Source organism: Manis pentadactyla, chromosome 14 (assembly GCF_030020395.1).
Source record: "Manis pentadactyla isolate mManPen7 chromosome 14, mManPen7.hap1, whole genome shotgun sequence".
Classification (NCBI taxonomy): domain Eukaryota; kingdom Metazoa; phylum Chordata; class Mammalia; order Pholidota; family Manidae; genus Manis; species Manis pentadactyla.
This window is the reverse complement of record NC_080032.1, coordinates 14,737,107-14,757,165: the sequence shown is the minus strand read 5'-3', so window position 1 is coordinate 14,757,165 and position 20,059 is coordinate 14,737,107. Positions and strand designations below refer to the sequence as shown.

Below are 20,059 nucleotides of genomic sequence, written 5' to 3'. Positions count from 1 at the left end.
AACTTAGGCCTTCCGTAAACTGTTTCATACTATATTGGGCATATAGAATAAATTGAACCAAATTACACAAGATACACAATTGTGGGGACTACATGACATTCTGAAGTGTGTAAGTGCTCACCTAATCCTGACATTTTTTGTGCTGTTACATTATGAAGACAATTTATGTAGCTTAGTGTGTGGAAATAAATATTAAAAATTACTGAGGTTTTTAATTGCTATACCATGCTACCTGGCTTAGATAAATCTTTACTTTTAAATTATAAAACATAAAAATCTCCCCAGTGTTTATTATATATATATATATATATATATATATATATATATATATATAGGATATGTGGGGTTATAGGGTAATACTGTAAAGTGTTCCACCAAGTTCCAGGAGCAAAAAATGCTAAGAGACTAAATGTTATAATTTATTCCATCTTCATGATTACATACATTATAGGGCAGGGTGGATAATCAAGGCAAATAAAGCAAACTCCTTTCTCTCCTCATTTAATCAGATGTGGCATTTTGCCATTTTTATAATACCACTTGACTTTAATTCACTGACAGGTTGAAAGCCGCAACAGCAGATCTCTGCAATTTAGGATCTTACAAAATTACTCCAGGGATCTCGATTCCTGAACTTCACTGTGAGCTCTGAATTGGAGTTCACTGCAGCATTCTTAAAGCTTTTATAATCTTACGTGAGATCTTAAAACATCTTGTTAAGGCAGGGAACTGTCAAAGTGATCACTTGGCTAACTCAGTCCACCAGCAATTTTAATAGTTAAGTTACTATGATAAAAATAAAACTGCTTCCAAGCATTGAATAAAACTTGTGCTGGGATCCCTTTTCAGAGCATTAGCTCCTTGAGAGAAAAGGGAAGTCCTAACCCATTTCTTCCATGATTAACCCCAGTACAGTGTATCTAATGTCCTTCACAGCGTAACTCAGGAGGTCAGGCAACCCTGATTATTCTAACAAGTTTACCAGTATTTATGTATTTAAAGCTGATCTTAGACCAAGTATTGCAATCATAATCCCCCAATCATTCTATTTTAGCACATTGGGTTCCTGCAAGATGCAGAGAAAATGAGAAATCTCAAAGCAAAGAGCGATGGTTCATCTTTTACAGGTGAGAGGAAAGCATCAAGGAAGGAAAACTCCCTCCTAAACTCCTTATCAAATTGATGGCCATTTTCACATCCTTAACAGACAAAATCCAGAGTCCTCAATTTCCTGATTTGAGGAGTCCGTTTTCAAGGTGACTGTCAAGGTCAAGAAGAGTTTTCAGGCTTTTCTTTGCCACGGCCCATAAACTCCAGTCCTTCGATGGGAATCTCTTTCTCTTTTATTGCTTTCTGATGGGAGGAGAAAACATGATAAAGGTCTATATGAAGGTTGAGGACCAAAGTTTGTAAATATGATACAAAAGTAAATCAGACTGGACTACTAAGGACTTCCAACCATGATTCAAGCCCCATGCTTAACATAAATACCATTATGAAAAAATTAAGTGTTTAAGATCAGAGAGATTGGAAAGGAGTTGTGAAGAATTATTCATAACAGTATCACTACTGTGACAAAAACAAGTTCAAATATGGGTTTTTGGATTTACTGGCTACGCGACTGAGCAAGCCTCAGTTTTCTATCTAGGATAAAAATCAGCAACTCCACCTGGAATTACCCTGAGGATGTTTTAAGTTAATTACTTCGGAGTGCCTTATCCAGTTTTTAAAATTCAAAGCAGTTCACATTCATTGGAGTGGAATGAAAATTTCCTGGTCAAGAGATAAAACAGGCCAATAAAGGGATTGTAACAAAAAAATGAGACTCCATGTCGAACAGGCCAGAGAGGCTAAAATCCTGCCTTTCTTCCTGGTAACATTTCCAGAATATCTTGCCAGGCTTTAGTACACCTGAATATCAGTAGGTGTTCAGAGGTGGACAGTAGTATGGCTTTAGTGCATTTGCATCATTCCTCAGGGGTGGAGAGAAGATCATCTCCATATCAATGTGTAATTACCTGGGCAAGGAGGGCTTACCTGTACCTGAGAGGTGAGGGGAGTGCTGGTTTTGCTCCTGGAACAGGAAAGAGAAGGTCCCGGACTGCAGTTTGTAAGCAATAAATGGATCTTAAACTTTGTTTCTCCCTTTGACTGATTTCGGTTTTTAGAGGTATTTTGCCCCGGGATTTCTTCTCCCTGTACTTAAACTCCCCCAAAATAATACTGGAGAAGTGCACCACCGCAAAAATCAAGGCAACTTGATTCCAGTGAACTTGGACTAATCATTTCCTGTTTCTGCGTTTCAGTGTTAATATGTATAAAATATGAATAACTATGCCCACTTTGCAAATTTAAGAGCACCAAATGAACCCAAGAATGTTACTGTACCCGTCAAAAGTAAAACACTGCAAAAATATTTTGTTATTCAGAGAGATACTAGGCGGTACGGGGAAGGAAGATGGTAGGGGAGAAAGCTCCTGTCACTGACATTGAGGCGTTTCTTCACCCTCCCCGTCTCTACACCCGCGAGAAACTGCGCGTGGCCAGGGACACCGCAGAGTCCGGGGGCCTGGAGGTAGAGGCGAGAGGGCTCCGGCCACAGCTCACCTGAACACACTGCTGGTAGCGCTTGAAGAGGTCTGTGCACGGGTCCCCGGAGCCGTCCCCCTTTAGGAACTTCTCGGCAAACCAGCGATTGAAGCACTGGTCGTACTCGCGCTTCATGTCTGTGCATGCCTCCCCTACACTATTCATGGCGGCAGTGACGGCGCGCTCTGCCTTCGTCATTCTTGGGCTCGTCGCTCGGCCTTACGTGAGGACGCACTACGGAGGCCGAGAAACAAATGTGGGCGCGGGCTGTACGGCTGGGCCTTCGCGGCCCTGGGGGTTGGCTCCGGGGCTTCACCTCCAAGGCGGATCCTCAGGTAGGGCTGGGGACATCTAGGCGGGTGATGAAGCGAGTCTCTAAGCGGCCTACGCCCCACCTGTGACCCACACCCTCCTCTTCATCCCCACCCAGGGAAGTGGCCGGATCACGGCCGACGTGATCGAGCACTTGGAGCGCCTAGCGCTTGTGGACTTCGGCAGCCGGGAGGCCGTGGCGCGGCTGGAGAAGGCCATCACCTTTGCCGACCGTCTCCGCGCGGTGGACACCGACGGGGTGGAGCCCATGGAGTCAGTACTGGAGGACAGGTAAGCTGGTGGCTGCGGCCCCGAAGCCTTGCCTGTGGCGCTGTCCTAGACATTTTAGGCGGCGATTAGTACGTCAATTCACGGAGGGGTAAGGGCCTTAACGAGATGCAGTAATTTTCCCACGGCCACCCCTTGGGAAAGTGCTTTCACGCGGCCTCTTGTTCTTTGTGGATCTTATGTTTAAAGTCCTCGAGGTAAACGAAATAAAAATAAAATCCTCGAGAACCCCCGTAACTAGCAACAAAATCCGAACTCCTAATTATTGCCTTCGAGGCTGTAGGTTATGACCTAGTCCTTGCTTACCAATCGAACATAACTGCCCCGGACATTCCAGCCACGTTGGCTTGCTTACTGTTCCTCCAACATGCCACATTCGTTCTTTGCCCGAGATATTTGCATTTTTTTTCTTGGCAGATCTTAGCTTATACCCTCCAAAGGGCCTCTCCTGACAACTCCCAACACCCTTTCTTTCCAGTCGCTATCTCCTTATCCTGTTGGGTTTTCTTCTAATGTTTTTATTTTTGTTTATGTCTCGTTATTCGAATGTAAGCTCATATCTGACTTGGTGTTGGATTCCTGTCTCAAAATGTTAAATGTACGTATTTTCTGACCTAGTGAATCCCTATGGAGATTATCTGTGAAGGTGCATCAAGGTGTAATCACAAGTGCCCAGGGTATGCAAATGCGTTTATAAAACATACATGCATACGTATACTCATAAATAAAAAACAAAAAACCCAGAAACAATCTAAGTGTTTGTCATGGCCAAACACATTATTATACAATGGAATATTCAGCAGTTATTAGAAATGAAAAAATAACAATATATACTGACACCGAAAGGTATTCAAATTTTATTTAATAAAAAAGGGAAAATCAAAAACATTATGGTATTATCAATACTTTCTATGTAATCTATCATACATTCTGGTGTATGCATTGTTTTGTCTTGTTCCTGAAAAGGCATGCAAGAAACTGTTAATAATAGTTTTAAAGAAAGTAGAAATGAACAGAGAAGTTTTAACTTTCCATTTTCTATCTCGGGCCAAAACCACAATTGCCTAAGAAGGAGGCAGAGAAATAACACAAGTAGTGATAGTGTCCTGTAATATAGTAGCAAAGGGGGTGGGGTCTTTGACAAAGTAGGTTGTGAATACTGTAGTTGACCCTTGAACCACCAGGCTTTGAACTCATGAGTCCACTTATATGTGGAATATTTTCATTAAATATATTGGAAAAAATTTTGGAGATTTGTGACAATTTGATAAAACCATTGTTTTCTTTAGGTTACTTTAAAGTATATCATACATATTAACATACAAAGTGTTAACAACTGTTTGTATTATTGGTAAGCCTTCTGGCCAACAGGCTATTAGTAAAGTTTTTGGGGAGTCAAAAATCATATGTGGATTTCTGATTGCCCTTCAGGGGGGCCACACCACTAACCCCCATGTTGTTCAAGGGTCAGCTGCATACTTATAAAGGGTGCAGCCTCCACCCGTCTCTGCCACTGTTGCCGAATCCAGCCTCCACCCGTCTCTGCCACTGTTGCCGAATCTTAATACATTTTTAAAGACAATGATCTTTTTGGAAAAGTGAACTTGTTTGCTGTTTGGTACTGCAGCTTCTTGGGGAGGATGGGTATGTAGCTCATAAAAATAAGAGCAAGATACAACTTTCCATCCTACCATTTTTCTGATGTGATTTTATTTTTAAATAAACTCCTAGTACAGGTGGGGAGCAAGAAAGATTAGCTGCCATTAGTATCAATAGGGAGAGCCAGACCTACCTGTAACCATAATTTTTGTGTAAAATGCTTACCAGCCTCCAGTTCACACCTTTAGTCTTTCTTTCAAATCCTGTCTCTATTTTGGAATCTGATGCTCAGGTCTAGAGCAGTTAACCAGTTTGCCCAAAGTTGCACAACACTTCAAAACAGAAGTTTGTTGTCATTCTCCTAATCCAAGCCCTTCGGGTGGCTTCTCAGTGCTCTTGAGGATAAAGATAAAAGCTTCATTGTGGCCTGCGGGGCATCATTTAAACTCACCCTGCCCACCTCTCCAAGAGGGTGCCTAGGGACATCAGCCCAGAGTGGTGCCCCAAGAAACCACTCCTGGCAGTCTAATACCAGGGCAGAGGCCAAATAAATGAAACCAGCAGCAGAATTGTCCCTCCAACTGGTCAGGCCAAGGGCTGACAGAGGCTCTTCTTCCTCTGTGCTGTATTGCTTTTTTTCTGTATCTTTTTTTTTTTTAATTGAAGTATCGTTGATACAGTCTTACATTGGTTTCAAGTATATAACACAGTGGTCCAAAAGTTACCATATTAATTAAATCCTCAACCCCATTAGTAAAGCTACTGTCAGCATAGGAAGATGTTACAGAATCATTGGCTATATTCTCCATGCTGTACTACATACCATCCCTGCAAACAACTTATGATTGAGATTTTGTGCCCCTTAATCCCCCTCCCCCATGGTAACCGTCAGTCACTTCTCGGTGTCTATGAGTTTACTGCTATTTTGTTGTTTTGCTTTTATACTACACAAAAAAGTGACAATCATATGGTATTTTTTTCCACCTGGCTTAACTTCACTTAGCAAAATACCCTCTAGGTCCATCCATGTTGCAAATGGACTGCTGTAGTGCTTTCATTAAATGCTTTTATTAGCATTTCCCAGTTACTGGTTTAAGTTCCTTGTCTGTGAGCTTTACAGTCGAACCCTGTCTCAACTAGGGTTTTTCCTCTGAATCAGAACACAGAAAGATTTAAAGGACTCTCTTTTCAAGTCTTCCAAGTGTATAACTAATATTAGCCCAAATGCATACTTATCAAAATGGGTATCTTGCAGTATTTGGGCTTCATTCTCTCACAGAACTCTGAGAAAGATGAATGCTGTTAATAACTGATTGGCATCTAAAGAGCTCATCTGATCCTGTTTGGGGTTTTATGCATGAATTTGAAGTCAAGAAAAGTTCAGCAGCTTGCCAAGTGAAGGTGTCTCTTGGCGTACCACCGTCACAGACCCTAACTTCAGTAGCCTGATTAAGAAAATAGGGAGGTGTGGGTTTATTCTAGAAACAACTCCAGCATAAACAGTAATTAGGTGGAAATGTGTGGCTATTTTTAAAGGGGTGAATTTTGTTTTTCTTGTCACTTATGTAAGAAACCTGATTACCAAGGGAATTAATAAAATAATTTCTTTTAGATCTACTGTTGGGAAACTAGCTTTTAACCACTTGCTGGTCATAGTAGAAAGTCTTATTTTGTCAAAATCTCCAAGTGTCCAGCAACACTTAGCAGCCTCCAGTATGTAAGGGCTGGGCTGGTTATGCATGATTACAGCAGGTTAATAAATACATAGGAACACTTTGAATGAGGGGTGGGGACTGAGGTATACCTGGGTGCACTTACTCTTCTCAAAGAAGCAGGTGCTGTTCAGCACCTACCTCTTACTTCTGTGTGAATGCAGGCCCAACATTTTCAGAGCTTCTTTTTTTAATGTCATTTCATTTAATCTACTCAGCAATTCTATGAAGCATTCTACAAATGAGAAAACTGATACATGGAGATGATAAGTAACTTGTACACATGCCATGTGTGGCACTGGGATTTGAATTCAGCTGTGATTCAGGAGCCCAAGCTCTTAGCCACTGTTACACACCCAACAAAAATACAAACTCCAGAAGGTCTGATGGTCACCTTTACAGGTGGCTTTTATTATCCAAGTTTTGTTAAATGGATGCATAATCCTTGTATGGTTTAAAAAAAAAAAATCTAGTGTAACCCTCACTTTCTTAGCAAGAAACTTAAGATCTGGAGAGATCATACCTGTTCAAGGCCACAAAGTTAGGATAGTGCCAGAAACTGGGGTAGACTCCAGCTCTGCATTTGGTACCATGAGTGTTTACTGTGGCTGGCCCTAGGCTGGGTGCCACAAAATAAAAAGGCCTTTCCCTCCACCCCAAAACTACTAGTACTAATAACTGAATTCAGCAAAGTTGCAGGATACAAAATTAATACATAGAAATCTGTTGCATTCCTATATACTAACGATGAACTAGCAGAAAGAGAAATCAGGAAAACAATTCCATTTACAGTTGCATCCAAAATAAAATACCTAAGAATAAACCTAACCAAGGAGGTGAAAGACCTATACCCTGAAAACTACAAGACACTCACGAGAGAAATTAAAGAAGACATAAATGGAAATACATCCCATGCCCATGGATAGGAAGAATGAATATTGTCAAAATGGCCATCGTCCCTCAGGCAATCTATAGATTCAATGCAATCCCTATCAAAATACCAACAGCTTTCTTCAACAAACTAGAACAAATAGTTTTCAAATTCATATGGAACCACAAAAGACCCCAAATAGTGAAAAGCAATCCTGAGAAGGAAGAATAAAGCTGGGGGGATTACATTTCCTGACTTTAAGCTCTACTACAAAGCCACAGTAATCAAGACAATTTGGTACTGGCACAAGAACAGACCCATAGATCAATGGAATAGAATAGAGAGCCCAGATATAAACCCAAGCATATATAGTCAATTAATATATGATAAAGGAGCCATGGATATACAATGGGAAAATGACAGCCTCTTCAAACAACTGGTGTTGGCAAAACTGGACAGCTACATGCAAGAGAATGAAACTAGATTATTGTCTAACCCCATACACAAAAGTAAACTCAAAATGGATCAAAGACCTGAATGTAAGTCATGAAACCATAAAACTCTTAGAAGAAAACATAGGCAAAACTCTCTTGAATATAAACATGAGCAACTTTTTTCTGAATACATCTCCTCAGGCAAGGGTAACAAAACCAAAAATTAACAAATGGGACTACATCAAACTAAAACGCTGCTGTATAGCAAAGGACACCACCAGTAGAACAAAAAGACACCCTAGAGTATGGGAGAACATATTTGTCAACAACACATCTGAAAAAGGGGTTAACATCCAAAATTATATATAAAGAACTCATATGCCTCAACACCCAAAAAGCAAACCCCATTAAAAAATGGGCAGAGGATATGAACAGACACTTCTCCAAAGGAGAAATTAATATGGCCAACAGGAACATGGAAAGATGCTCCACATTGCTAATTATCAGGGAAATGCAAATTAAAACCACAATGAGATATCACCTCACACCAGTTAGGATGGCCAACATCCAAAAGACTAGGAACAACAAATGCTGGCAAGGATGTGGAGAAAAGGGAACCCTCCCACACTGTTGGTGGGAAGGTAAATTAGTTCAGCCATTGTGGAAAGCAATATGGAGGTTCCTCAAAAAACTAAAAATAGAAATACTATTTGACCCAGGAATTCCACTCTAGAAATTTACCAAAACAAAAAAGATCCCTAATTCAAAAAGACATATGCACTCCTGTGTTTACTGCAGCACTATTTACAATAGCGAAGATATGAAAGCAACCTAATGTCCATCAGAAGATGAATGGATAAGGAAGAGGTGGTACATATACACAGTGGAATATTATTCAGCCATAAGAAAACAATACTATCCTCTGCAACATGGATGGAGCTGGAGGGTATTATGCTCAGTGAAATAAGCCAGGTGGAGAAAAACAAGTACCAGATGATTTCACTCATTTGTGGATTATAACTACAAAGCAAAGGAACAAAACAGCAGCAGACTCAGACTCCAAGGGACTAGCAGTTACCAAAGGGGACAGGTTGGGGAGGGATTTGGGGAGGGGGATTATGACTGGCACACATGTGTGTGGGGTCATGGGGAAGATAGTTTAACACAAAGGCAAGTAGTGACTCTGGCATCTTGCTACACTGGTGGACAGTGACTGTGGTGGTGTGTGTGGAGGGACTCAATAATATGGGTGAATGTAGTGACCACAATGTTGCTTATGTGAAATCTTCATAAGATTGTATGTCAATGATACCTCAAAAAAAAAAATAGGCCTTTCCTAAAAGAGTCCTATGATAACTTAGCCTGCTAAGCAGCCTTTGTGCCCAGATGTTTATGTCACATCTTTGCCCTTTTCTTTAGCCCTCAGTCTGTCTAGCTCAGAGCAGAGATAGCTTGACTACTCCCCTATCAAAGTGAGGAAACTGCCTATTTTTCAGCCCAAGTACCTGGAAGCATACTCAGACCTTGTTGTGCACTTTTAACATTGAAACAGTAGTGAAGCCTCATAGACAGGTTCATTTCCTGTTTGGTTTCACTAGTTTGTCATCTGAATACCTTAATGAAGCCACTAAGCCCAAAGAACAATGGGGGATTCTTAAGCAATGTTTATGGTACATCATACAAGGGCAGGTACTTTTTATATACAGAGGGGGCTGTGGTGAGAAAGACACTCATCTCAGGGTGCCAAAACTGGGCTCAGATCCCAGTTCTGTCACTTATAACCACTCTTTAGCAAGTTTCTGCACCTGCCAATAAGTCCACTTCCTATCCCTCCATCCAGCTATTTCTTACTCATCCTGTAGCATTGACATCATCTAAGTACCTGTTCCTCATCCAAGCTGGATTAGGTGCCCCCTTCCACTTCCTTGGCAAGCTTTGCTTACCTGTAAGACTTAACACATTGGGTTATAATTGCCTTTTTACCTATCTCCACCAAAAGTAGTTTACCTGTGGTAATCATCCAAAAATATTTATTAAAACACATCAGTCCTGAGAAATAATGACCACTTACTTACCTCACAGGGTTGTCAGGCAAATCTACAAACTGTAGACTGGGTGGTCTACTGTTGACCACAGTTCCTCTTTCTCTGAGCTGTGACTCTGACACGGGACTACGCTGTTCCCTTGTTCTCCCATTAGTGACCCTTCCCACCTATACATGCCCAAGAAGCCCTGCTGAGAAGGTAACCTTGAGCTTCTTGTTTTGTAGATGTCTATACTTGAGATCTGACAATGTGGTAGAAGGCAACTGTGCTGAAGAACTACTACAAAATGCCCATCGAGTTGTGGAGGAGTATTTTGTGGCTCCCCCAGGTATGTGTTGCTCAAAGTGGTTAACAGGTCCCACAGTAAACTAAGAACATAGTAGGAACGTTGGTCCAAATTTGCTATGTGAAAGCCCATTGAAAAGTATAAGGCAAGAATTAGGTGAAGGTGGTCAAAAGGTACAAACTTCAGTTACAAGGTAAGTTCTGGGTTATAATGTATAGTATGATGACTATAGTTAACAATATTGTATGGTATATTTGAAGGCTGCTAAGAGAATAGATTTTAAAAGTTCTCACCCCAAGGAAAAAACTTGTTACTATGTGAGATGATGGATGCTAACTAATCACAATATCTAATCATTATGTTGTACGTCTTAAGCTTATACAGTGTATGTCAGTTCCTCAGTAAAACTGGAAATAATGATGAAAAAATAAAAACCACAGTAGAGTCCAGAAGTCACCATCACCTCTAGGGGCCAGTCAGTAACAGGAATGAGCAAAACAGGACTGGGATGGGGAGGGGTGTGTACAGTGGCAAATGTGGAGCTCAAACTTCACCTAGAGGGGGAACTGACGCTGCTTCTCATTCAGTGCCAGGCAGTAATGTGAGCCCATTTTCCCAGAGAATCTGCACATCTGGCATTCTTTGTGATATTTCCCAAATTTTAAATACTGACAAGTAATTCAAGATTAAAGGAAAAAAATTCCAGGTAAATAAAACATCCCTGCAGGCCAGGTGTATCCTGTGAGCCATCAGTTTGCAAACACCTATCTGGAGGTTTGCATCTTTAAACCTCACTGTAACTATTTTAAACGGAAGCTTTAAAATGACTCTGGGCAAATAATAAAATCCAGAACCTTGGGTGGGTTGAACTGTTTTGTCTCCTTTGCAGACAGGTGGGTTCTCAGAGCTGCTGTACACTCTGGACATTTGGGAATGCGACTAGTCTAAGCACTCAGGTAGATTGGCTTTCCAAGTGCCAAGTTCAAGTTCAGAAGGTCTCCTCAGAGGAGAACCATTCTAAGCAGCCTCCAGAGACAAACATCAGCTCAGCTCTCCAGCTCAGGGGTTACTTCTTGATCAAGATCAAGCAGTTAAAGGAAATCTCTACTTCAAGCAAGGATGGGAAAGAAAGCTAAAAAATTTGTAAGCTCCTCTCTTTAATCATGCCTCTGATTCACTAAACCACCTCAGTTAACTATAGAGAGAAATATGATTTTATCATCTGAACCTGATAGTCATTGCTGTTTCAGTACATGTCCATTGATCACATATGGTATTTCTCAAATAGACTCTTACATCAGACTTTGCTTCTTGGAACACAGTGAGTTCACAGTCATAGTCTTCCCTTCCACTCCTATATGCATATAAATGCCTAACCTGTCTCTGTACACATTAAGGTCACTTCTGTTAATCTTTCAGATATTAATTGTTAGAAAAACAGGAATAGCTACACTTATTTCCATTATGTGGCTATTTATGTACTTGCTTCCATGACAAAGCAAGTGATAAGCTGGCTCAGCAGAGCCAGTTGGGAAGCAGACTCAGCTATAACATTCTTTTTTGTTACTGTTTTCAAACAGGTAACATCTCTTTGCCAAAGCTGGATGAACAAGATCCCTTTCCACACAGCTAAGTAGCTGTTCTGGGAAAGGGTACCTGTGAATACACAGAAGCCCATCCAACGATAGTATTTTACTGTGAACATTAACATCCCTACTTCCTTCAGTCACCTGAAAAAAAACTGACGGTTAAGTATTTTTTACTAACTAACTCTACTGAAGACAGAACTGGGAAAGATCCAGCCAAAGCAAGGCAATGAGTTCCTGATGGTAATGGAAGTAAAAGGTATTGTCAGTTTCCAAGGAAATAGATCAAGTATTTACTCATAGACAATTCAGTCTATAAGACACTATTCCCCCTTATCTCCCAAAATGACTGTCTAAAACTGCACTTAAGTGTATTTTTTTTTTTTGTAACTATTAGACATTGTGTCTAATCAGTATATTCACAGCCCAGGTTGTCCTTTTTAGTTGCTCTTTCTGGCAACTCAAGCAGCCTTTTGTCTTTACTAAACACACTCAGAGTTATTCCTGGGTACCCACTTTGTTCCAGGCAGAGGGCTAACTTTTTCCTAAAATCTGAAGGGTATTGAAAGTAGACTTTACAGCTTGGGAACTTCTAACCTAGAACCATCCACCATGCCACAAAGTGAATATATGCAAAAGGGATACTGTAGCCACACCTATAGCTTTTCTGAAAAGAACTGTAAAAATAACCCTAAGACAGCTAACAATACTGTATTGTATACTAAAAATTTGCCAAGAGGGTAGATCTTAAATGTTCTTACCACATATAAATATTAAAAGAGGGAATTTTGAGAAGTGATGGATATGTTTGTGGCCTTGATGGTAGTGATGGTTTCAAGAGTATACACTTAACCCCAAACTCACTGGGTTGTATACATAAAATAAATGACTTTTTATGTCAGGCATACTTAACAAAATGACTTAAAAAGAAAAACAAAACAGCCTGGGCCTGGGACAAAGAAGCCCCCCACCAGTAATTATCAAACTGTGGAATCCAAGATATAGTAGGTTTTTTTTTTTTTTGTAAAAAAAAGCTCAGATACCAAGGATAAATGAGACAGATGAAGGGGTAAGAGTGAGAACCAAGAGATTTTTTTTTCCTGACTAAACTGCCAAAGTTGGTTTTGGCTAAGAATTTCCCAGTGATCTTTATGTTGCCGCCCATTTTTAAAAGTCTGTTTTTATTCTTCCCCTTCCCTTGCCCTATCTGCAGTGCTCCCTTTTTCTTTAAGGCACTTCAGTTATAAGCCTGGCCTTGAATTATAAGAGAATCCTGAACCACCATCAGAGTAATTATCTTTATCCCCAAATAAAGTTACCCCTCCTACTCCTTACCAGGCAGGTACAAGCTGCCATTACAACTCAGTGATTTTTTTTTTTTTAATCAGTGTGCCTGGTTGGTGAAATCTATGAACTAATTTAATCAAGGACAACCACACGTCAATTACTAAACATTTAAAATATATTTCTAAACAGAATGGGCCAACTCAGTCACAGTAACTGCTGATCTCCAGAGGAGAGTAACCCACAAAGACACAGCACTGATTTTTTCCCCATAATCAGGGGTGAAAAATATACAACTTATTTCTGAACAAAAACCACAATTTCTGCAGTTAAAATGTTTCACTGCTTATATGGCCCTCGTAGAAATTATGTAGTTTTAGTTCCTTAAAAAAAAAAATTAAAAAAATTTCCTAAGACACTAAATTATCAATCTGGAATGTAGATTCTGAGCACAAAGCAGCTCAGTTCATCTAAAAAATAAAGAAAAAATTTCCGTCACCTGTCTCAGTAGGGCCTAAAAGGAGAGAAGTAGTGTGGGGAACCCCTGCTTTGGTATGGTGAGTCACGGCCTCTTGACCCAGACCGAGACCGTGAGTAGCCATAGCTGGTGCTTCTCTCTGGATAAACCCGGATGTAGGAAGTTTCACCCTGAAATTCAAACAAAAATAGTAAAGGAAAGTATATGATCCAGAAGAATAAAGCACAGTAACACCTAACATGACTGTAACAATGATAGTTAAGTATTGAGCACTTGATATTTGCCTCATGCGATATTCTCTCATTAAACCCTCACAATAATGCTGAGATAGTCTTATCACTAGCTCCCTTCAAGAATGAGGAAAATTGAATGTTACCATCTGCCCGATGTGACATAAATAAATGGCAACATGACGTGGTAAATGCTCAAATACTAGCTATTACTGTTAGACCCACAGATCTCTAAAATAAACTGGAAAGGGTCTGAGATCATAACAGTTCAATCCCCTGCCACCTCATACATGCATCTATAGCTGAGCACCTAAGTAAAGAATTAATCTGTATTCAAGACCTCCCAGGTGTCAGGACCTGAGCTAAATGCTCAGTTATCTTCATAATTTAGCTCCCTGGCAGGTCTTACAAGACCAGTGCTATTATTTTAACTATTTTGCAGGTTTCAGAGAGTAACTTTGCTAAGAAATTATGTAAGCAGCAGAGGAGTCATATCCAGGCCTTTCTCGAGACACTTTGCCTTCAGCCAGCATTCTAAGAGCTAAAGATGCTAGATAAAATCAACCAGATGCTTTTTCCTAGGTGAAGTCAGTAACTGGACTTACCCTTACTGAGGCCCTGCTTTGCAGTACAACTGGGACCAGGTGCTGCTTTGTTTCTGCTCTAAATTCACATCCTAGAGAACAGTCTGAGCAAAAGTACTATTAAGCCATGCAGCCTCAAAGCCATAAAACTGAGGAGTTAACATGAATCCTTAGAAAACAAAATGAGCCTGGAAATTGATGTCTCCAGACATGCTAAAACTCCACGGCAAATCAGAACAGGATAACCAGAAAACAATGTCCAATTGTGGTAGTGGTCTCATATCTGGTCTCAGTGGTATCAAAGGAAGAGTCACCATTTGAGTCAGGGGGCTCCGGTTTCAAAAGAGGGGCTTGTACTACTTTGGAAAAGGAAAAATGAAGTGACAAGTTAGCCCCCAAAACAGTACCTAGAACGGCTGAGATGATAATAGAGCCCAGACTAGACCAGTAGGAAGGACAGCCATAATAATTAGGTTTACACAGGGACACTGCAGATTAAGCCAGTTGTGAAAAGGGCTAGTATCACAGAACAGCTCACCACATGACTGCACCAGTACTCTCTGTGGCTTAAAAATACTATGACTGCAGACTTCTCTCTCTTAAGTCCCTGCAGGGCTTAGGCATGATGAATTCGTTGACTTTGTCCACTTAAGACAGATCTTTAATGGTACTGTGAGGTAATTAAATGGCAAATGCATGGCCTGCTACTACTTCTGCAAGATCAGCTTCAGGTAGAGTGGCCTGGGTACAAGCTCAACAGGTGGGGACCTACCTCATGGGAGCGGAATTTGGTGTCATCCAGTTTACGAAGGGCATATTCCATGTCTTCTTTTCTGAGATACTCAACCATTCCCATTCCATCCTTCTGCACATCTGCGTAACAGACATCCCCAGCTTCTCGCATGTGATCCTTCAGGTCCTGCCAGCTGCCTGATGGGGGTAGTCCTAGGCACAGAGAACATAAGAGAAGAGGCCACATCCTTCAGCCATGTTAACTGCCCTGTTAAGAGCCAGCAATACCTCAGGTCTCTTCTCCATCAATTACTACTCTTAAATCCTAAGGATCCCCATATCACAAATCTTGGACACAAACCCAAAAAACACTAAAATATGTGTGGTAAATCACCTTAAGAAGCTGGTCCTATGCTAATCAAAGACCAACCCTTTCTGACAGCAAGAAGTCCATCCCAATATAGGTTTAGTATCTCTTGAGAATTTAGTCTTTCATAAATAATTCCAAACTCCAAAGACTCTGAGCTCTAATTTTTTCCATTATGAAATCTGTCAGTACTAGTTATTCTTGCTTAACTGGGTTCCTAGGACACAGGAATTTGAAACCACCAATGAAATAACCGAAGTATAGCTGAAGGTAATAGAACAATCTGAAGCTTGTTTTCTTGTAGGTATGAATGACAGACAATCTAGACAGAATACCTTTTAAAAGATCACCAACATTCTTCAATACAGTGGGGGAAAAGGTAAGAATCAGATGCTAAAACTAGTTGGGAGTCATACAACCCTACCTGATATCATGAAAGGGAAATGTGCTCCTGCTTTCAATGGCTGTGTTTACCGCTCACAGCTCAGGACTGCAGCCATTTCCTAATAGTTTTCTAAACAGGATTTCAGAGCAGCATGGAGAGGAAAAAAAGATATTTATGACATCCTAAAGAGGGAATAGAGTTCTGGGGTTAAAAAATAACAAAGGGACACAAGATAGGCAGATATTGAGAGCATCATTCTTAAGCACCATGTGATTAATCTGTTGTGATTATGTGACATTCACATCTAAGAAGGTGCCAGGCTCCTCAAAAACATTTCACTTCACCAGGGCTCTAACACACCCATGCAATGTGCAGAAGGCTGCATGTCTTTACCAATGTGTCAATATTTTGAAAAGATGCATAAATTTTTGAGCTTAGCATGTCATCACTTGTCGATCCTGGATATTTCATTATACACTCTACAACACAATCCCTAAGACTCCCAGTTGTTTTTTTTTTTTCTTTTTCTTTTTTGCTAATTCCAAAACCACCACAAAAGCTGGCCCTTTTCAGGATCCAAAGCTGGGTAAGTTGTTCAAAATCTGGCTCCTGGAATGTCATTCTAGTAAGTTTGATACTAAGGTACATTCCAATAGAAAACATCTTTAGAATCCCAGCTCAGTGGGTTTTGCTATCAACTTTCCTTTCAAAACTAGGAAGTTCCTTTATAAGAAGCAAGTTTATGTTCTACCAAAACTGTACCAAGTGCAATTTCATTTGCAAAATACCTGCCTCACTGGCAAAGTGGGGAAAGTCTTCAGACTGTCACTGTACATGGGCTATAGAAGAGAAAGCCCCATGTATCCCATGCACTGAGGAATAACAGTTAACATTTCTTAAGAGATCAGACTCTGTGCCAAGTATTTTACACGCATCCCCTCATTCGGTCTGAAAGGAACATACCTGAAACAAGAACTCGGAAATCAGATCTTCTTGTAGGAGGCCCATTCCTCCCACCGCGGGGCCACCCACCCCGACCTCCGTAAGTCCTGGGAAACTCCACACGAAGTCGACACTGGCCATAATCATAACCATTCCTTCCGTAAATTGCATCCTCGGCATCTCTGCAAAGAAAAGTTTGGAGTTAGTGTTGCTCAGAAGGCTGGCTGACTTCCCAGTGAGGGGCATGTGTAACAAGTAAAAGAGGGAAACCTACAGTGAGAAAAAAACAGGATCTTGATGCACTACATGAAGACCTTTCATGATACTGGAATTAAACTTTATAGTTGTCACACATTCTAGGTATGAAATATAATGCCTGGGTAAACACTTAAAGAGGACTAATTTGGTAGAAAAAAAAACTGTTGCTAGATTACTGATTTCACCAATGAAAGTGTCTCTCTAACCTTAGTGAGCAGTTTCTCAAAATGCACACTACACACTATAATATTCTTCCACAAGGTCTAATACAATCAAATCTACAGAAAGAAAAACCTACTTAAAAAGAAGGCTCAAAAGACATGCAAATTAGTGCTTTGTGCGGAATTTGGAGCTCTTTCAAGTATATCTTCATCATCATGGTTTGTAGTTGTCAAAACCACACTCAGTATAATTTCACCAAAAGAGGTAAATATTCAGTAAGGTTACTTTAAGTCTTTCTTAGGCTCTAGGAGGGTTAGAAATGCCAAGCTGGTTCTCCAATATTGGGTGGGAGGAAGAACAGCCTCAGAGGTTGGGTGGACAAGCAGAGTTGGAGATGGGCTAATGAGGACCATCATTCAGTTGTCACAGGTGCATACATAATCACTTACCAAGATTCTAGTCACAGGATTAAAAGCAATGAGGACCACATCCAGTGCAATCCTGGCTCTATTTATAACAGAGAGGCTGAACTGCTAGGGTTTAAGAACAGATTCTGAATACAGACTGACCCAAGTTGAAATTCTTCAGCTGTCTCTGCATGCTTTTTATTAAAAGTTGACATTTCTAGATGTAATATGCCTGTTAAACAGGGTTATTATAAGGATTAAATAAGATACTATGTATGCAGTATTCTGCTTGGAGCTTAGGCAGTGTTTTGCTTGGAACTAGTGATAAAAGATAACTTTTCTTTATGAAAGGAATGTGAACAGATGAGAATCTAACATACAGTAAGTCTGTATTCTGAAAGACAGAACAAGGGGTTCATATCCTGGGTTGATCCGTTACTAGCATTCTCTTTTTATCAACAGTTCTCTAAATCCTCAGTTTCCTCATTTGTGGAATGCGGTTAACACTACAAACTTACAAGTTGAAAATTAGGCTAAAGTATAGCAGCAAATGTTCAAAAAACACACCGGAACTGTTAATTAGTAGAGGTGCAACCTTCTCCAATTAAGGTGTGAATATGCCTAGATCCATTTTTGAGACAAACGGCAAAACGCTAGAAATTGAGCTGTCAGTCTTCAGAGCCATCAAAGCCTCAGGGTGCTTCCTGCCTCCCCGACCTCTGATGCTCTCCTCTCCCCATTCCACAAACCAGGTTAAGAAAGGCACCCTAAAGAGAGCAGAGAGGCAAAGCATTCCCTGGGACAACGCTGGAAAACAGCAGGCTCTTATTTACCCTAACTGGACTGACCAGTAAGTACAGCGCGGTGGCTTCTAAGAACCAACCAACAGCAGTTCGAAAGTTTCTAGGCCTTTTCCGGTCAGACCGACAATGTTTGCAAGATCACAAAGACCCCCTTTGAACCAGTTACTCGACCGAGAGCTTCCAAATCCTTGGGGGCCCTAAGCAGCCAGCAGTGTCTCCCTCACAGGAAAGTGAAATCAGAGATCCCCCACCCCAGACTGTATAAGTTTTTCCAAATCCACGAGGCCCTGGCCTTGTGGGGGGCGCGCCCGGACAGAGATCTGATCCATCACAGAGACCCCTTTACGACCTCCAAAGGCATCCGTATCCCCGCAGTCTGTTCCCCTCTAGGGGCGAGGTCTGGCCGGGGGAGGGTGCGCTTCTACTCTTCACCGAGTCCTCTCCCAGGCTGGTTCAGGGGCCAAGTTTCCCAAGCCCTGGGCCGCTTTCCCTGAGGGGTGCCTCTCCAGCCTGAGGGAGAGGATGGTCATTTGTTCCATCCCTGAGGCTCTCCTGGGCGGGCCCGGGCCCTCCAAAGACCCACCTTTTATGTTTTCAAGTAAAGTAAAAAAAATAACAGAGGAAGTGACGACAGAGCAAAGGACGCCCTGAGCCTGTGGTGAGAGGAGGCCTCATCCTCCACCCGGGGGCGCCGTGAGGGGGCTCTGGCTGAGGGAGGAGGGGAGGCCCCGGGTAGGAGGGAGAAGAGGGAAGACGGGGGCCGGGGCCTCGGGCCGGCGGGGGTGGGGGGGCGCAGCCTCACCGGGGGTCCTCGAAGCGCACGAAGGCGAAGGGCACGAGGCCGTGCCGGTTCTTGAGCTCGATCTCGCGGATGCGGCCGTACTTGTAGAACAGGTCCTCCAAGTCCTTCTCGCGCACGTCGGTCGGAAGGTTCCCCACGTAGATGCGCCCGTCGCCCTCGCCGCCGCGCTCGTCCGCCCAGCCCGACATCCGCACCGCCCGACGCCGCGGGCCTGCCGCAGCCCACGTCGCCGCCGCCGCCGCCGCCTCAGCCGGGGTACCCCCGCAGCGTCCCCGCGGGCTCGGAGTTGCTCAGCCGCACTGCATTGTGGGAACGTGAAGCGGAAGCAGAGGGGTCGAAGAAGGCAAAAGGAATTCTCTTAAAGGGGACGCGGCTGCGGGGACTGCGCGTGCGCACAGGCTGGCGCCCCCTGTGGGGCGAAAAAAGGGATTGTTTGAAGTCTGACGGATTGGGTTTAATTCCTGAAGGTAACTCACTCGCAGGCTGTTTAGGCAAGTGACTCAGGCTCTCTGTGCCTCAGTTTTCTGCCTCTGTAGCGCCTCCCACCTCACATGCTTTTTTTGAGCGCTCACTGAGATGAGGCGGGTGGCGCGGGAGACGGCCCAGCGGGCCGTCATTCTGCGTGCGCGGCTTCCGAGGGAGGCAGTCTGGCCCCGTCCGCAGGCTGATCTCGCTGCGGCCCGAACGAGTCCGGGACGGTGGGGCTGGGCGGGGCTGTCGCGCCCCTCAGTCTCAGGTCAGTAGTCCTCTGGGCCACCCCGTCCCCGTTTTATCAGTGCTTGGAACTGAGGGTGTAAAATGGACTAAGGTGGGTGTAAGAGCCCGAGAGGGACTCCATTGCTTGGACTTGAAGTTCATCGGAACCGAGGAGGAAATAAAAGAATAATAACTGTCCAAACTATC

General features: G+C 42.3%; 3 protein-coding genes across 6 annotated transcripts; 1 reads left to right on the top strand and 2 right to left on the bottom strand.

Moving 5' to 3' along the window:
* Positions 1–406: 406 nt before the first annotated feature.
* Positions 407–2,787, bottom strand: TRIAP1 (TP53 regulated inhibitor of apoptosis 1). 3 transcript variants are annotated; one of them, XM_057492445.1, is made up of 3 exons: positions 2,608–2,787; positions 2,038–2,101; positions 407–1,353 (listed from the first exon to the last, which is right to left on the bottom strand). In XM_057492445.1, exons 1-3 carry the CDS (start codon positions 2,785–2,787, stop codon positions 1,283–1,285), a joined length of 315 nt encoding a protein of 104 aa, XP_057348428.1. In that variant the 3' UTR covers positions 407–1,282. The 3 variants fall into 3 exon arrangements, with proteins under 3 accessions (XP_057348428.1, XP_057348430.1, XP_036785054.1); XM_057492447.1 differs by having other exon boundaries at positions 2,044–2,101; XM_036929159.2 differs by lacking the exon at positions 2,038–2,101.
* An 11-nt stretch (positions 2,788–2,798) lies between these two features.
* GATC (glutamyl-tRNA amidotransferase subunit C) lies at positions 2,799–12,521 on the top strand. Of its 2 annotated transcripts, XR_008993889.1 has the most exons (5): positions 2,799–2,924; positions 3,020–3,192; positions 10,075–10,178; positions 11,026–11,279; positions 11,717–12,521. XR_008993889.1 is itself a non-coding variant. In XM_036929156.2 (4 exons), the coding sequence occupies exons 1-4, from the start codon at positions 2,844–2,846 to the stop codon at positions 11,767–11,769; spliced, it is 411 nt and encodes a 136-aa protein (XP_036785051.1). In that variant the 5' UTR covers positions 2,799–2,843; the 3' UTR covers positions 11,770–12,521. The 2 variants fall into 2 exon arrangements, 1 of the variants encoding a protein (XP_036785051.1); XM_036929156.2 differs by lacking the exon at positions 11,026–11,279.
* Positions 11,902–19,476, bottom strand: SRSF9 (serine and arginine rich splicing factor 9). The gene is made up of 4 exons (XM_036929154.2): positions 19,157–19,476; positions 16,746–16,906; positions 15,071–15,243; positions 11,902–13,654 (listed from the first exon to the last, which is right to left on the bottom strand). Exons 1-4 carry the CDS (start codon positions 19,342–19,344, stop codon positions 13,511–13,513), a joined length of 666 nt encoding a protein of 221 aa, XP_036785049.1. The 5' UTR covers positions 19,345–19,476; the 3' UTR covers positions 11,902–13,510.
* Between the last annotated feature and the right edge of the window lie 583 nt (positions 19,477–20,059).

Excerpts from the sequence above, each read along its gene's own strand:
- GATC (XM_036929156.2), top strand. The coding sequence starts at position 2,844 with ATGTGGGCGCGGGCTGTACGGCTGGGCCTTCGCGGCCCTGGGGGTTGG. Across the intron at positions 2,925-3,019 it reads CCTCCAAGGCGGATCCTCAG|GGAAGTGGCCGGATCACGGC; the intron begins GTAGGGCTGGGG and ends ATCCCCACCCAG. Across the intron at positions 3,193-10,074 it reads GAGTCAGTACTGGAGGACAG|ATGTCTATACTTGAGATCTG; the intron begins GTAAGCTGGTGG and ends CTTGTTTTGTAG.
- TRIAP1 (XM_057492445.1), bottom strand. The coding sequence starts at position 2,787 with ATGACGAAGGCAGAGCGCGCCGTCACTGCCGCCATGAATAGTGTAGGG. Across the intron at positions 2,102-2,607 it reads GCTACCAGCAGTGTGTTCAG|TCCGGGACCTTCTCTTTCCT; the intron begins GTGAGCTGTGGC and ends TACAAACTGCAG. Across the intron at positions 1,354-2,037 it reads CCCTCACCTCTCAGGTACAG|AAAGCAATAAAAGAGAAAGA; the intron begins GTAAGCCCTCCT and ends TCCTCCCATCAG.
- SRSF9 (XM_036929154.2), bottom strand. The coding sequence starts at position 19,344 with ATGTCGGGCTGGGCGGACGAGCGCGGCGGCGAGGGCGACGGGCGCATC. Across the intron at positions 16,907-19,156 it reads GTGCGCTTCGAGGACCCCCG|AGATGCCGAGGATGCAATTT; the intron begins GTGAGGCTGCGC and ends TTTTCTTTGCAG. Across the intron at positions 13,655-15,070 it reads CCAAATTCCGCTCCCATGAG|GGTGAAACTTCCTACATCCG; the intron begins GTAGGTCCCCAC and ends TTTGAATTTCAG.